Source organism: Vicugna pacos, chromosome 26, assembly GCF_048564905.1.
Source record: "Vicugna pacos chromosome 26, VicPac4, whole genome shotgun sequence".
Classification (NCBI taxonomy): domain Eukaryota; kingdom Metazoa; phylum Chordata; class Mammalia; order Artiodactyla; family Camelidae; genus Vicugna; species Vicugna pacos.
The window spans coordinates 5,137,900-5,154,304 of NC_133012.1; the positions used below are offsets into that span (position 1 = coordinate 5,137,900).

Below are 16,405 nucleotides of genomic sequence, written 5' to 3' on the forward strand. Positions count from 1 at the left end.
GACCATATTACCCAAGGTGATCTACAGACTCAGTGAAATCCCTATCAAAATACCAATGCCATTTTTCACAGAACTAGGACAAATAACTCTAAAATTTGCATGGAAATACAAAAGACCACTGGTGGCTAATACAATCTTAAGAAAGAAGGACAGAGCTGGAGGTATCACACTTTCTAGCTTCAGACTACATTACAAAGCTATAGTAATCAAAATAGTTTAGTACTTCCACAAAAACAGAACCATAGATTAATGGAACAGAATAAAGAGCTCAGAAATAAACTCATGCACTTATGGTTAATTAATGTACAAAAAAGGAGGCAAGAATATATAGGAGAAAAGACAGGCTCATCAATAAGCGGTGCTGGGAAAACCAGACAGCTGTATCTAAAAGAATGAGATAGAACATTTTTACATCATACACAAAAATAAGCTCAAAATGAATTAAAGCCAGAAACCGTAAGACTCCTAGAAGAGAATGTAGGCAAAACAGTCTTTGACATAAATTGTAGCAACATTTTTTTGGAGCTATCTCCTAAGGCAAAGGAAACAAAAGCAAAAATAAACAAATGGGATCTAATTAAACTTAAAAGCTTTCGCACAGCAAAGGACACTATCAACCAAATGAAAAGCCAGTCTCCTGGAGAAAATATCTGCAAATGATATGACTGCTAAGGGGTAAATATCCAAACTATACAGCTTACACAACTCAAAATCAAAAAAACCCAAACAACTGATTAAAAAATGGGCAGAAGACTTAAATGAACATTTTTCTAAAGAAGAGATACAGATGATCAACAGATACAAAAGATGCTAAACATCACTAATCATCAGAGAAATGCAAATCAGAACCATGACAAGCTATCACCTCACACCTGTCAGAATGGCTATCATCAAAAAGACCACAAATAACAAATGTTAGTGAGGATGTGAAGCAAAGAGAACCCTTGTACACTGCAGGTGGGAATGTAAACAGGAGCAATCACTGTAGAAAACAGTATGAGGTTCCTTAAAAAAACTAAAAATAGAACTACCATATGATCCAGCAATTCCACTCCTGGGTATTTATCCAAAGAAAACAAAAACACTAATTTGAAAAGATATACGCACCCCAGTGTTCACAGTAACATTAGCCAAGCCAAGATACTGAAGCAACCTTGTGTCCATCAACAGATGGAAGGATAAAGAAGATGCGATGTATTTATATACAATGGAATACTACTCAGCCATTAAAAAGAAAGAAAATTTTGCCATTTGCAAAAACATAGATGTCCTTGGAAAACATTATGCTTAATGAAATAAGTCAGACAGAGAAAGACAAATACTATATGGTATCATGTGAAATCTAAAAAAAAAACAAACTAGTGAATATAACAAAAAGGAAATAGACTCACAGATACAAAGAACAAATTAGTGATTATCAGTGTAGAGATGGAAGGCAGGAGGGACAAGAGCGGGGGAGGGGTAAGAGGTACAAACTACTATGCATAAAATAAATGAGCTACATAGATATATTGTACAGTACAAGGAATATTGCCAATATTTTATAATATCTATAAATAGAGTATAATCTTTATAAAAAATTAAAAACCAATATGTTGTACACTTGAAACTTATATAATACTATAAATCAACTGCACCTCAATTAAAAGAAGGAAAAAAAGACATGAGAGAACTGGAAAAAAAAAGAATTGCTAATTTTAAATTATTTAGAGAAATCACTGAGAACACTGGGTAAACGGAAATATAATACATAAAAGTCCAGTTAAGAAACATGGAGCAATTTAGACACAGAAAACTTAAAATGAAGGAGAGTCAATACTTGCAGCGAAAAAGGCTAGGACTTTTCAAAACTGAAGAAAGGCATGAGTCTTCACACTGAAAGGAAATATTGGGCCCAGTTCATGATTTTACAAATATCTCTACCAGAATACACTATAACAAAATAACCACACTGTGAGGACAAAGAAGAAACCTTAAGAGGCTGTGTTAGGCAGAATTCTAACGATGGCTCCCATTCCTTGGTTATTCAAACACTCTTCAAAAGTACTGCTCTGAAGACATTGTGCAGATGTAATTAAAGCTCCAAATCTTCTTATAATACAGAGATTACTTTGGTGGGCCTGACCCAGTCAGGTCAGCCCTTTAAAAGTAGAGTTTTCTCCTGCTGGTAGAGAAGAGAAAGTGAGAGAGAGTCAAAGCCTTAGGAAGACTTGTGTGCCCTTGCTTCTTTATAGGTGAAGGAGGTACATGAGAAGCAATGCAGGTGGCCTCAAGCAGACAGGCATCAAGGAAATAGATACCTCAGACCTACAGCTGGAAGCAGTTGGATTTTTCTTATGTCCTGAATGAGCCAAGAACCCTGCCTGGCTTCCAGGCCTTCAGGTCAGCCTTGCGACAAGCCAGCTAAATCCACCTGCACTTCTGTCTTACGGAACATCCACATAATAAATGGATGTTGCTTAAGTTACTACATGTGTGGTAACTTGTTACACAACAATAGAAATACAAAGACTGCTATAGGTAAAACTCATATTAACCATAAAGGAATAAACGAATCAAAACACAAACAGAAGACTTATCATCATCAGTACAGAATGCTGCACTACACTGACTTATCTTCAAATAGCTGAGGCAAAATAACTCTCAGCCTCGAAGTCCACACTACATAAATTCACACTTGAGAGTGAAAATAAAGACAATTTTAAGTGAATAAGAGAAACAGCTCACTACACACAGACTCATGGTGGAAATTCTAAGAGATGTACTTCACCTAAAGGGAGACTGAACACTAAAAACAATAGTGAGTACATAAAGTGACAAATATGTAGTGAAATCCTAGTAGGTTTTGATTAAGCATAGTAATGATAATGATGACTTACTTGTAGCAGGTTAAAATTCATGAGTAACTAAAAACCAAATGATAATAATATGCAAGAGTGAAGAAAAGAGTATAGGGTTTAATGGGCTAATATTCCTAAATTGTTGAAAGATTATAAATATTTGTTATATCTAAAGTTGTAACTTTAACTACATTTAATTTTAATAATTAAATACATCATAACATAATAATTTAATAATTAAAGAATATCACTAAAAGAATAGAATTAGAACATATAATGACCGAATTGGTAGAAGGAAAGAAAAAACAATCACATTCAACATAATGGAATACAAGAAAGTAGAAAAAGAAAATATTGATAAAGCAGGATAAATAGAAAAACACACAAAACAAAGTGGTAGAATTTAGTCTAAATATATCAGCAAACATGAGTATATAAACATATTAAATTCAACTACTGAGAAATTCTTGAGATTACATATTTTTAAATTCCATTGGCAGGCTGTTTTTAAGAGACCAGCTTAAATAAAAGATTGAAAGTAAGGGATGGAAAAGTTACATAAGGTAAATTTAACAAACAGAAAGTTGGTATAGCAGCTATAAAACAGTAAGGACTGAGTTTATGGTTAAAAACTATTAACGGGGACAATATGCTACTTTTAATGATAAAAGAACAGCACAGCTGTCAATGTCATCAGTTCTCACCAACCCATAATTACCCTGGAAATTTATACATGAGGTCTGAGTTCTGAGTTCTGTCACGTACAACCTCTCTTGCTTGGTTGTTTACCCGAGCAGTACATGAATATTCCCCAGGTTGGGTCACTTCCAGGCACTATACATCCTTTTCCTTATTAATTATACATATGTTATCTGTTACTAATAAAGACAGTCATTTTATTCCTTGGTTCCTCAGAGTAGATTTCCAGTAAACATTTATTAAATTTATAAATAAGAGACTAATTTACTAGAAACTAAATTAGTAGCCTGGTTTTCAGTGGATTACTTTACCAACTGCAGCTGTTCAAACAGTATCTAGAAATTAATTGTGAATTGTTAATTCATTCTTAATTTTTAACACATACCTTAAGATGTCTTCCAGTTTACCTACCTGCTGTCAGTTCTGTGAGTGCTGCTTTCTGATCTAGATATTTAAAAAAATGGAAAATCATGTCCAAAGTTAGTACTAAGAGAGCTTGCCAACTGCATGAATAAGATAGGCTATTTTATAAGCAGTATTTTCTCTTTCACAAGACTAGTTATCAAAACAAAAAACAGTGTTTAAGTTCATGGAATAACGATGCAAATAAGTAACATTCTTATTCACCTCCACCTCTACACCTCATCCACAAAGAGTGCATTTCAAACTTGCAGTGAGGAAACTGTCAAGAAGGCACAGGTTTGCTTTATCCTTGTCTCCTCTGAACACAGAACATAGGTTTGACCCTGAATGCCTGATTCTGAGCTTCGTACCCCAACTTTCATCCTTCTCTTCACTGATAAATAAATGCTACATTTTGTGAATTAAAACCCATACTGACTTCTAGACAATCTGGCAGAATGAGCTGGTGGGACAGTCCCCCTTTGCATTCCTCATAGAGGAGTGCTGAAAAAAATAACACAAACATTTAATACATAACTGAGGTTAACAAGAGAAGACTTTTCCTGGTGCTGTTTAAAAAAATGAAGAAACAGAATTCAAAGGCTAAACAGGGGCTAAAAGTGAACGGTTTCAGGGGTATCTAAACCGGTGACCAGGCTTTGGGACTAGAGATTTAACAGCCCTTCCTTAGGAGTTAAGTTATGAGACCTTCCCATGTGGGGAAACTAAATGAGCTCCTTAATTAAACCTGGAGCCATGAATGGCCATATAACCCATTAAACAGGGATAATAAAAATGCTGAGCAGTGGCCTCTGGGATGCAGCAGGGGAAGGGATACGCAGCAGGAAGAGATGGGAGGAAACTGCATCACTCAGATGTAGGGTTCCCAAGCCTCCAAAAAGTCTATTTCCAGGACCTCAGTTCACACCCCTACAAATTCCTGAACACGAGGCATAGCAATTGCTTCATATGTTTTTGTTTTAAAGGAAGCAAAGATAAAACAACCCATAGATTTGTGTTTTCAACACAGAGCATGCAGAATTCTCATGGGGAAGCCAGACACTGAAGAGAAAGAGTCTGTGATTACAAACCCCTAATAGTCCATGTCAACAGCCACAGAAGAATGACAAATTCACACACCAAGAAATACAAACGATTTCAAAATCTTTGAGACTATTTAGAATTTCCATCAAGATCTTTGTAGGAATTAGAACCCTTAAGTCCAGAACAGGACAGAGAAGGAAGAACTGGTGAAATGCAAGAGCGACCTGAGGGAGTCAAGCGGAGTGTGAGACGCAGACAACGATGGAAGCGCAGTTACAAACCACAAAGACATACTTCCAACTCTGGCCAGGATGGAATGACAGGCTGGACTTACCCTCCTGCTTGAAACAACTGAAAATCTGGACAAAAGCTATGAAACACTGATTTTCAGATGCTGAGTACTAGGCAGGACAGTGATCTCTGAGAGAAGGGACTAGAGGTGAGATCCCTGATTGACCCTTCTTACTGCCTGGTGAGAGTTTCCATTCTGTACAGAGAGGGGAACCCAGGCAAAGGCCAGGAGTCTCCCTGAGTTGAGGTAACAGAGTCTAGGGAGGCAGTTACAATTCTCAGGGCAAAATAGTAGAGAGGGACACGTTGCACAGAGAGAGCTTCTGAGATCCGCACAGGGTCCCCCTCGCGTGTTCTGCCGGTACTGACCACTGAATGAGGCAGCAATGCAAACTGAAGTATTTCGTTTGTGGTAAGGCTCAGAAATCTGCATTCTAAATAAGTACTTCTCCTGTAGGTGACACAGGTCACACTTTGAGAACCACTGGGTATTTGAAAGCAATAGATATGGATACATTTTAGTTCTCCCTCTCTCAATTACCAACGCAATGATGTTAGCAAGTTATTAAAACCACATTCCCAAATTTTTGCATCTTTAAAATAAGGATATTCAAAACTATTTCAGAGATGTTGATACAGCATTTAAAATTCCTGGTAAAAGTGAATAATTGTTGCTGCTCAAAATATTGCCTTACACATGACTAGACTTAAATGGTATTGAAGTTTAACTTCAGAACATAAATTCCACTTACTCGCTACTTTGGGATTCCTGTTGCTTGGTGAACCGCTTTTTCAAACGCTTCCATGAAATAGCTATTATGGTTGCTACGGTGAGAACAGGTAAAGCCAGGTAGATACCCAGAAGCCACTGTTTCTTCCGAGCCTTCACAAAGGTTTTTTCCATGATTAAACCTAAAAATGAAAATATATTAAAAAGCCAGAGTAAAAAAATTAAGCTGTCTACTTTTACTTTCAAGTTGCAGCAAACTAATTACAATGTTCTTAATTTTCATTGTTATTCAAGGAACAGAGAACAATAATAATATAATCATAATACTTGTCTCTATAATCTCTCATGTGAAAGAATAGAAACTAAGTTACAGAAAGTCCCCACGTGTTCTACGTTACACAGAAGCTGCAGCAAACTCTCACCTTAAGTGGGGCCCAAGACTTCAGTAATGTGTAGTGCAGGAGTGTGTAACTGTAAGGTTAGCTAGCAAACTTGCCTCGTTACAAGGTGCATTATCACAGAATCCCACTATATCTCAGCATATCTTGCTTTCATTAGATTGTTGGCTCTTTGACATTAGGGATCTGTTTTTATATACTGAGCCATTGCAGTGCTACTAAAATGCCACCAGTGTAAGATGGGGAGGCCTGATTCCTAACTCTAATTCTGCAACCAGTTAGCACTGGGTATTCTTTAAGCTCCATGAGGCGCAGGACTTTGCTTTGCTTACTGTACAGGCCTCATGCCGCATGATGAGCACTTGGTGTATACTAGGAGTTCAAGGAGTTCAGTAAATATTGGCTACATCAACGAATGAATAACAGAAACTACAGTCATGGTGAACAAACAGTGTTGCTTTAGCATTCCTTCTGTCATCTCTTTAGCAGCAGTTAATAGATTTTTCTCATTTAAACTGTAAATGAGAGTAATTTACTCTGAATCTTTCATCTTTGATTTCCTTTATTTCTTCTATAACAGACATACAGTAACCATGCTGGACACAGGGTAAGTGTTGCTTGTATAGAGCTGAGATCCCAGGATCAATCATAAAGGGGGAAAAGGCTGAAAGGTGGTTTAAAGGAGAAAGTCAGACATAAATAAAGAAAAATTTTAAAAGATACACTCAGCTTCAATCATATTTGAAAGTTAGTATTAGAAAAAAACAGCAAGATTAAGAAGGCATATTTGGTTTCCATTTCTTGAGGAAGTTTTTTATCTTTTAATTACAAATATTGATTTCTTTCTAAGTGGCAAAAATGTAACTCTTTTTGTGAAGATAAGCAATTTGAGAATTTTATTAACTGGGTATGAAAAGAGATAGGTATTTACCCTGTTCCCAAGGTGAATTAGAAGAGTCCCGGGCACTCCTTTGGCAATCTGGAGGTCTGAAGCCACTAGAACAATGGCACTCCAAGGTTGAAGTGCACACCTAAGGACATTGTTTTAAATGTTAAATGATCATTTTAAAATATTTTCTCATAGAAAGTAAAATTATCAGATGGGTCATCAAGTTTACTTTTGTATTTTCATCTAGTGTAATTTTGTTTGTTTTATTTATTTAGAGGGATAATCCTACAGGGGAAATGCTTGGTTTCTTAGCCTGAAGTGCACATGCACGCACACACACACATGCTAAAAATAATTATCAGTGGTTCCTGAAACTAGCACGTGAAACTTTACAAGGACCCAGATACTTACATAACCTCACAAGTATCTCCTCACAGATTACTTATTATTACAAATGGTACATTACAGTGTAAAAACTTGGAAGACATCACCTTAACTAAGTAATCCAAAAGTGACATCACAACATGAGAACAAACTGACATGTGTCTCCTGAGAAGGGCAACGTCACTCCTGTGAGGTATTTCAGAGTATACATGGTACACAGGCGCGCGCGCGCACACACACACACACACACACACACACACAACATGGTGGTATTAGAGAAGCTGCGGTAGTGGATACCCCAAACAGAGGGCTTTTCCCCCCGTACATTTAAGCCCTGGAAGAGAGAAATTAGATTCATGTCCTTAAATTGAGATCTTAGAAATTGAGAGATGTTTTATATTATTTTGAGAAGTAGCATAGCATAGTGGTCAAAAGCAGAGACTCTGAAACTGGATTGCTTTGGTTAAAAACCCTGGCTCCATCACTTACTAGCCATGTGACTCTTGGCAAGTTAAAAATCTATGCCTCAGTGTATTCATCTGCGAAGTGGGAATGATAATAGTCCTGATCTCATAGGCTTTTGTGAGGATTTAATAAGTAAATCTATATAAAATGCTCAGATTAGAAATTTACACAAAGTAAGTACCATAAAACTGTTTCCTATTATTAATTAATTAATTACAGAAACCATCAGTCCTAATGTTATGCTGTATTTAAGTATTTGATGCCCTTTTGGAATGCAAAAAGCTTTTGCTTAAAAATCAAACAAAAGCAAACAAATGAAACAAAACCTGATCTTGGTCAAAGGGCAACTAGCCTGGGGGAGGATAAATCCTCATTTGTACGTGCAAATACTTAAGCTGCCACATGACAGCACTGAACCTGGAGATGGGAAGAGACGTAGGCAGTCCGCCCTGGGAGTTTGTACTAGCTGGCATCAACACACCACTGGAAGGGTCTCATTTTCATTAGAATTTAAGTATATGTTTTTGAAATTTTCAGGTAAACATCTGAAGATGTTAAAATTTTCTTGATGCAAATATTGTGAGCTTCACTTCATAGCTTTTACTTTAGCACCCAACTCTTCAGACATGCAATTGAGAAACAAGCCCTCCACCCCCACCCCAATCCAGCTTTGAAAGACAACAGGACTTAGGGCCATGAGACCCACAAGGCTATAGCAAGGGATGACGTCAGCAACACGGTGAAGTGAAAGCTACCCTTGCTTTTCCCCTTCAATCTACAACCAGTAAAACATCCCCAGTGCAACAAAGGTGTCTCTGCCCAGTGCAGCGGGACACTAGAGAACTGTACACATGTATACAGCTAAAGGGGGGTGGGCTGGAGCACAGAGAGGAAGCAGAAACCAGGGAAAGCAGAAGCTGTGCGAGCAGTCCTGGCCCTCCAGCCACGGCGGCCGAGCTGCACCCACAGAGAAGCCAGTAGCAGCAGGGGAGGTAGCGCACGTGATCCTGGCCTCTCGGCTGCAGCAGCACCCACGGCCACAGTTAACTTAATAGCAGCAGCACTGGGACCTGGGACACTGTTCCTCCAGCTGCTGAATGCTCGTAACCCCAGCCCCTTGCCCCCCAACCCACAGAGTGGAGCTGCTTTTAAGAAGAACCTCAAAGCACCAGATATGTAAGAGATGCCAGCAGGACCCTGGCTCCTGTGTGACTCTTCCCCTCCCACAGTGGTGGTGGAGCCTGACACTCAGGAGTTCTGGACAGGAGGGAAGAACCCACCATCCCAGTGCTCCAGGCGGCAAGAACAGTGACGCTGACAGATGTATGGCACCAACAACCCCGGAGGCACAAGAAGTGATAACAGGCACAGGCAACAACTCTGCCAGAGGTGGCAGAGGGTGGAAAGTGCAGGCTTTAGAATAGAACCAGAAACAGCGCAAGAAAACCCAAAAAAACTTGTGCTCTGGCGCCACCTACTGGAAAACAAAAGCAAGACCTCTAATTTCTAACCGGTTGAATCATTAGAATCAAGCAGAAAGGTGTTCCCCGCTTAAAATGTGCAGGCAGAGGAACAACTCAACCAGCACCATGAAGAACCACAGTAACACTGTATCACAAAAAAGAAAATGAATTCTCCAGAAACTGAACTTAGAGTCACAAAATATTGCAGTCTGATAGAGAATTCAAAATAGCTGTTGTGCAGAAACTCAACAAGTTACAAGAAATCTCAGAAAGGCAGTTCAATTAGCTTAGGAACAAAATTAATTAACAGAAGGAATACTTTACCAAAGATACTGAAACTCTAAAAAAGAAACAAACAAATCCTGGAGCTGAAGAACTCAATAAAGTAGACAAAAAATGCTTTAGAAAGCACTGGAAATAGAGCAGATCATATGGGAGAGAGAGCTAGCATGAGCATGAAGATGGAAATCAAGAAACGATACAAGTAGAAGAGGAAAGAGAAATAAGATGAAAATGAGGGAATTCTATGAGAGCTATCCAGTTCTTTTAGAAACGGCAACATCTGGGTAATGGGTATCCCAGAGAAGAACGAACTGAGGTTATTTAAATAAATAATAGCAGAGAACTTCCCAAACCTGGGGAAGGAGCTGGATCCACAAGGACATGAAGCTAAGGAAACACTTAATTACCTCAATACAAAAGACGCCACTCCAGTCTTGGCTCATGGTGCTCATGGGCAAATCTGTGGGGTTGTCCACTGGGATTGATTGTGGCAGAGAAGGCAGGAGGGGCTTGAAATAGCAGTGCTTGGATCTAAGTAGACCAAGGTCCCACCCACAGCACCCAAGCAGTAGTTCCAACTGGCAGTTTCGCTCATCTGTCGAGCCAAAATAGTGGCACAGTCTGGTAAGGGAACTTGACGGGGTGCAGGTCTGCCTAATTTTGAATCTCAAAGGAAGAGCCTTGCCACTTCTTGAGTTGGTCTGTACCCTCACCTGGCAGGGGAGCTGAGTCATAACCCTGCCCAGTGCTAAGTATAGTTACCAGCCCCACATGACCAGAAATCCTTGTTAGAATACCTATAAACCGCACAGCCCAGCAACGGTCCAGCAGTGAGTCTGGCAGGCAGAGCAGACCGACGGTAGAGCGAAGCCGTTGGTTATCATTCAGCCAGAGAATATGGGGTGCAGGTTAGCTTGTCAAGACCACAGAGAGCCTTCCAAAGTTTGGAGACAATTCCCCTGCTTTGCCCAGACAGCGGAGCTAATCCATAGTCGCTGCCCAAACAAAAGGTCTAACCAGAACACCTGGGAGGTTGCATGGAGCCAGCTCTCCAACTCTGCCTGGGAAGGTGAGCTAATTCACAGCCCTGCCCATATGGTTTTCATTACGGTAGCTTTGTAATATAGTCTGAAGTCAGGGAGTGTTTTACCTCCAGCTCTGTTCTTTCTCAAGATTGTTTTGGCTATTCAGGGTCTTCTGTGTTTCCATACAAATTTTTTAATTATGTGTTCTAGTTCTGTGGGAAAATGCCATTGGAACTTTGATTGGTATTGCACTGAGTCTGTAGATTGCCTTGGGGAGTATGGTTATTTTAACAATATTAATTCTTCCAATGCATAAACACAGAATATCTTTCCATCTGTTTGTGCTGTCTTCAGTTTCTTTCATCAGTGTCTCATAGTTTTCTGAGTAAAACTCTTTTAAGTCCTTAAGGTAAGTTTATGCTAGGCATTTTATTCTTTTGATGCAATTTTAAATGGAAAGAATTAACAGATTTCTGTATATTAACTTTGTATCCTGCAGCTTTATGAAATTCGTTGATGAGAAGACATGGGGGAACCTTAAATGCGTATTACTAAGGGAAAACCAATCTGAAAAGGCTATATACTGTATGATTCCAACTACATGATATTCTGAAAAAGGCAAAACTATGAAAACAGTTAAAAAAATGAGGGGTTGTCTGGGATAGGAGAAACAGAGGGACAAATAGGCAGAACACAGAGGTTTTTAGGGCAGTGAAACTACTCTGTATGATATTATTAATGATGGCTATCTGTAATTATACATTTGTCCAAGCCCATAGAATGGACAGCACCAAGAGTGAATCCTAATATAAACTATGGACTTTGAGGTATAATGATGTGTCAATGTAGGTTCATCAATCGTAACAAATGTACCACTCTGGTGGGGGATGTTGATGTGGGATAGGCTGTGTGTACTGGGGTCGGAGGGTATGTAGGCAATCTGTACTTTCTGCTCAATTTTGCCATGAACGTAAAACTGCTCTAAAAAAATAAAGTCTAGAATAGACATATATATGTATGTGTAACTAAATCACTTTGCTATACACCTGAAACCAACACAACATTGTAAATCAACTATACTTCAACAAAAAAATTCTAGTATAAAATGAGGGATAAAATTGATAGTTTTCCTTTACCCTACGTATCCACAGACACATAAATTTTAGCGTAATTGTCTTCCCTTGAAGAACAGGTTAATGTATTTATTGGAATATTTAACACCTCTGAGAAGTGCCCAGCTGTAGTAAGAAATCTGTTAAGATCGTCAGCAATTGAATTCTATACAATGTTCTCTAAAACATATGACTACAAATTTAGTAACCCGATTCAGCCCCACATTGAAGCTAGATACATCAGGTCCTAGCACACAGTGGGAACCCAATAAATGTTGAATAAATTAACTGATGCTGAGAAGTGTCCAAGAGAGATGTGATTTGAGGAAACAGGAACCCTGTGCTTACTTACTCCGTGTCCATTGCACTTTTGTGAACAAGTATGTGATTGAGTTGCAAGTATCCTGGATTCTACACATTCACGATTTACACAGATCTAAAGAAAAATACATACAAAAAAAGTTTCCAAGTCAGAGGAGCCCAGTTATCTTAATAAATACAATCAGTGGTTTTATAGTTAAGGCCATGGCCATTCAATGCAACACATTTCCACTAAGTACTGTTTTTGTTGCATCCCACAAATTTTTATATGTTTTATTTTCATTTTCACTTAGTTCAAAATATTTTTCAGTTTCTTTTGGGATTTCTCCTTTGACACAAGGGTTATTTAGAAGCGTGTACTTTAAGCTACAAATATTTTGGGATTTTTCAGATAAGTCTAATGGAAACCATGGACTTTGGGTGACAATGGTGGAGAGTGTAGGAGTCTGTACTTATGTAGAGGTATGTGGGAACTCTCTGTACTTTTTGCAACTTTTGATGTGAACCTAAAACTGCTCTTAAAAAAGTATGTTTTTAAATAAATTTTTAAAAAATGATTCGGGCTTCTAGTATTTGGTTCCCCATATAAGGAGTTTGGAAGTTGCCACTCCATCCTAACAACAAGTGAAAAATTGAACAGACTGAAAAATCAACAGCTCTTCTAGGATCCACAAGAGAACTGGAGACAAAGGCCAACCACTGCCCCCAAATTAGGGAGATAGACAAGCAGACACAGGGAGTCGCAGCTTAACTAGAGCAAAGATTCACAAGCAAAGCCACCTTGGGTACCTGTGCCAGGGAAAGCCTGAACTGTATAACTGATGGACTGCTGGAGGTTCGGTGTGGACAGCTCTGAGAGTTAAAACCCAAGGCGACCCAGCCATGGGGGACGCCTACAGTTCTGGGAGATGTACATCCAGAAGCTCAGCCAGGTTCTCACGGTAACTATTAGAGAACATTTTTCTTGTTTTCTGGCAGGAGGAGGGGGAAAGGAACCATTCTGAAATAGCCCAAGCACTCTGTGCTTCTTAACAAAGCTGCCCTGAGGAGAAACTAGTTAACCAGAGCCAACCTTGCTGGTGCTTCATCAGCACCTAACTGCTCTGGGAGAAGGGAAGTACTCAATTTCAGTCAGCTCTGACCTTCCAGGTGCTTACTTACTCCATGTCTCACTTTTTAATTGTTTTGGCTCCATGGCATAAATGTATCTACTGAGCTCCCTGGCATGCACCTACTTCAAAGAGGCATTTATGACTTCTAGGCATGAAGAGGAAGCTAATATTAAGGAGAGAGAGAGAGTGTGTGTGTGTGTGTGTGTGTATACACATATATATACATACACTTTACCTATAGTAAACATCATTTAAACTGTAAGACCACCAAAAGTGGCTATTAACATACACAGTCATTTCACATTTTTAATCATTTGTTCAAAATCATCTATCAAGTAAGTGGAAGAGTCAAAATTCAAATCTATGGGCATCTGTCTTCAAAGCCTACACTTTATATTATATTATAGTTCCTCATGAGCAAAAATCTGAGTAGGAATTAAATGAGCTTTTAAGTAACTTTATTCCATGTTTTCTGTAGATTTGGGTTGGTTTCATAGGTAATAAATTATAATAGCAATAATAATAGCCAACCTATATTTAGCTCTTACTACGTGCTGAGCATCGTGCTAAGCACTTTATACTATTATCTCATTTAATCTTTGCCACAACTCCACAGAGTAAATGTTATTATTATCCTTACTTTACAGTCAGTTGCGGTATCTCAGGCTGGTTAGGTAACTTGCAAAATATCAAAAAATAAGAGGTGAAGATTGATTCTAAGCAACCTGATCTAAGTTGTACTTTTATCTACTGGGCCACAAAGAGACATATATTACTAAGTGGGATTTCTTGTTTCTTCTTCTAGAAAAAAAGTGCCTTTCCATGTTATGGAATATTTAACTACAAGTATTCCTAAGATCTCTCTCCTCCCCACTCCAGCCCCAAAACACTTGGAATTTCTTTGCTCAGAAAATGGAAATTCTAAAGGAGATCAAACATTTCCATTTCCCTCTTATTATCTGGAGACCAAATGAAGCTTATTCATTTTCTCCTTGTCCAAATATTTAAGGTTACATACAACCGGAAATGAACTGTAATTTAAATGAAAATATTTATTAAAGAAATAAATAAAACTAGATTTTTTCTTTCATTTTGCTTTTCCATATATACATTTTTAAACTAGAATTTTTAAAAAATGAATTTTAAGTCATTTACCCTCCCATCATCACAAATAGAGCCACTTTTTATCTCCATTGGATCTTCATTTTTTGATCTGTGGTGCAGAGTTATACATACAACATCTCGTACAAAAGCATAAATCACAGAAGCATCTTCTTGAAGGAAAGGAGTTTGAGAAGGGTAGGTACAAATTAATCTTCCACATATAAGATTCCTGCAAACATAATAAAATTATATGGTTATTATACATTAGGCACTATAAATTTCATGAATACAAGGGCCATGTATGCTTTGCTAACAAGTATCTAGCCCAGTGTCCAGCACATAGTAGGTTCTTAATAAATATTTGTTAAAATAAAATTATGACCAATTTCAAATAACTAGCTCTTCAGATGCAGGGGAAACTAAAATTCATTTAACAGATACTGGGTAGTCTTCAGCTTGGGCAAGCAATCAAGTGAATAGGGATGGTATTTCTATTTTTTAAAACATGAGTATGTTCAGAGAGGAAAGATGCAAGGGCTATTATTAGTTTCAATCTTGGATCAGACCTAAGGGTCTAATGATCATCCATATACAAATGTTTAAAAATTAGATTGAAATGTAATAAGCCTGGAGCACAAGAAAGATGTCAAGGTTAGAGATTTTGATTTCAGATTCACTCCCATACACATGCAATACTTGAAACCACTGGAATGAATGACATACATAGAGAAAAACCAAAAATAGGATCTTACGGAACACAGGACAAGTATTTTTAATATTTTCATAGCATACCTCCATGCACAGAATTTGTAACTCTTTCCTTGTTTACCACAGTTCCCAAACCTATCATTTTGAGAGTGTATTTCTTCATAGCAGGCAAATGGAGCGTTTTTTGAACCTGTCAAAGTTAAAAATATATTTGGATTAACATTTCCCTTCTTTTCCATCTTTCTCCATCTCCTCATATTTTATGTTTGTTTTGCCTTTTTCTCTATTATTATTATCTATTCAGAAGTTTCCTGGTGAAGTTGTAAGAAAAGAGAAAGAATTAAAGTGAAAAGTAATAACCATGGTTATTTTTCCTTTTACTTCACTTTCAGTAATTTCCACCACAAAAGATATGAGGGTAGGGGAAAGTTATAGAAGTGGAAGCCTTGAGAGCAACCTCTGTGAAAGACAGCAACAGACAGGTAACACAAGAAAACTATATTTGTTCTCTTAGATTCTGAGTAGGAATTTATAAAAAGGCAGGTCTATAACAAAATCTCATGAAGAAACTTCTTATCTTCAGGAAATCTAAAATGAAGGGACCAAAATTGCCAACCCATATAGTTACCTGTTTTTCCTTCTTTGGTATATTAGTTTTTTATTGCTGTGTGAAAAATTACCGAAATCTTGGCAACTTAAAACAACACCCATGTCACAGTTCCTGTTAAGTCAGAAGTCCAACAAAGCACAAGTAGGTTCTCTGTTTGGGGTCTCACTAGGCGGAAATAAAGTTCCTGGCTGGGGTCACAGTCTCATTTGAGGCTGGAGTCCTCTTCCTGTCTCATTGGTTGTTGGAAGAATTCATTTTCTTGCAGCCATGGCTCCATTTTAGTCCTAATTATCTGCCAGGGGTTGCTCTTGGCCCCTAGGAGCTCCCCCTCAGGTCCTGGTCACATGGCCCTCTCACAACATGGCAGCTTATTTCTTCCAAGCCAGCAAGAGAATCTTCTGACCTCTCCCATCTTTTAAGGGCTCACATGATTAGGGGAGGCCCCACTGAGAATGATCTCCCTTTTGATTAATTCAAAGTCGACTGATTATGGACCTTAACTACCTCTTTAAAATCCCTTCATATT

At 38.2% G+C, this 16,405-nt stretch overlaps 1 protein-coding gene across 4 annotated transcripts in view; it reads right to left on the reverse strand.

The window, feature by feature from the left end:
* LOC102545366 (disintegrin and metalloproteinase domain-containing protein 32) overlaps positions 1-16,405 on the reverse strand; it is a 78,643-nt gene that overhangs the window by 9,449 nt on the left and 52,789 nt on the right. For all 4 annotated transcript variants that reach the window (XM_072950250.1, XM_072950248.1, XM_072950249.1 and 1 more), the window contains 6 exons: positions 15,354-15,459; positions 14,613-14,790; positions 12,377-12,460; positions 7,336-7,435; positions 6,029-6,188; positions 3,951-3,983 (listed from right to left, as the gene is read on the reverse strand). In XM_072950250.1, the coding sequence (XP_072806351.1) occupies positions 3,951-3,983; positions 6,029-6,188; positions 7,336-7,435; positions 12,377-12,460; positions 14,613-14,790; positions 15,354-15,459 (661 nt within the window). The remainder of the gene's footprint in view (positions 1-3,950; positions 3,984-6,028; positions 6,189-7,335; positions 7,436-12,376; positions 12,461-14,612; positions 14,791-15,353; positions 15,460-16,405) is intronic.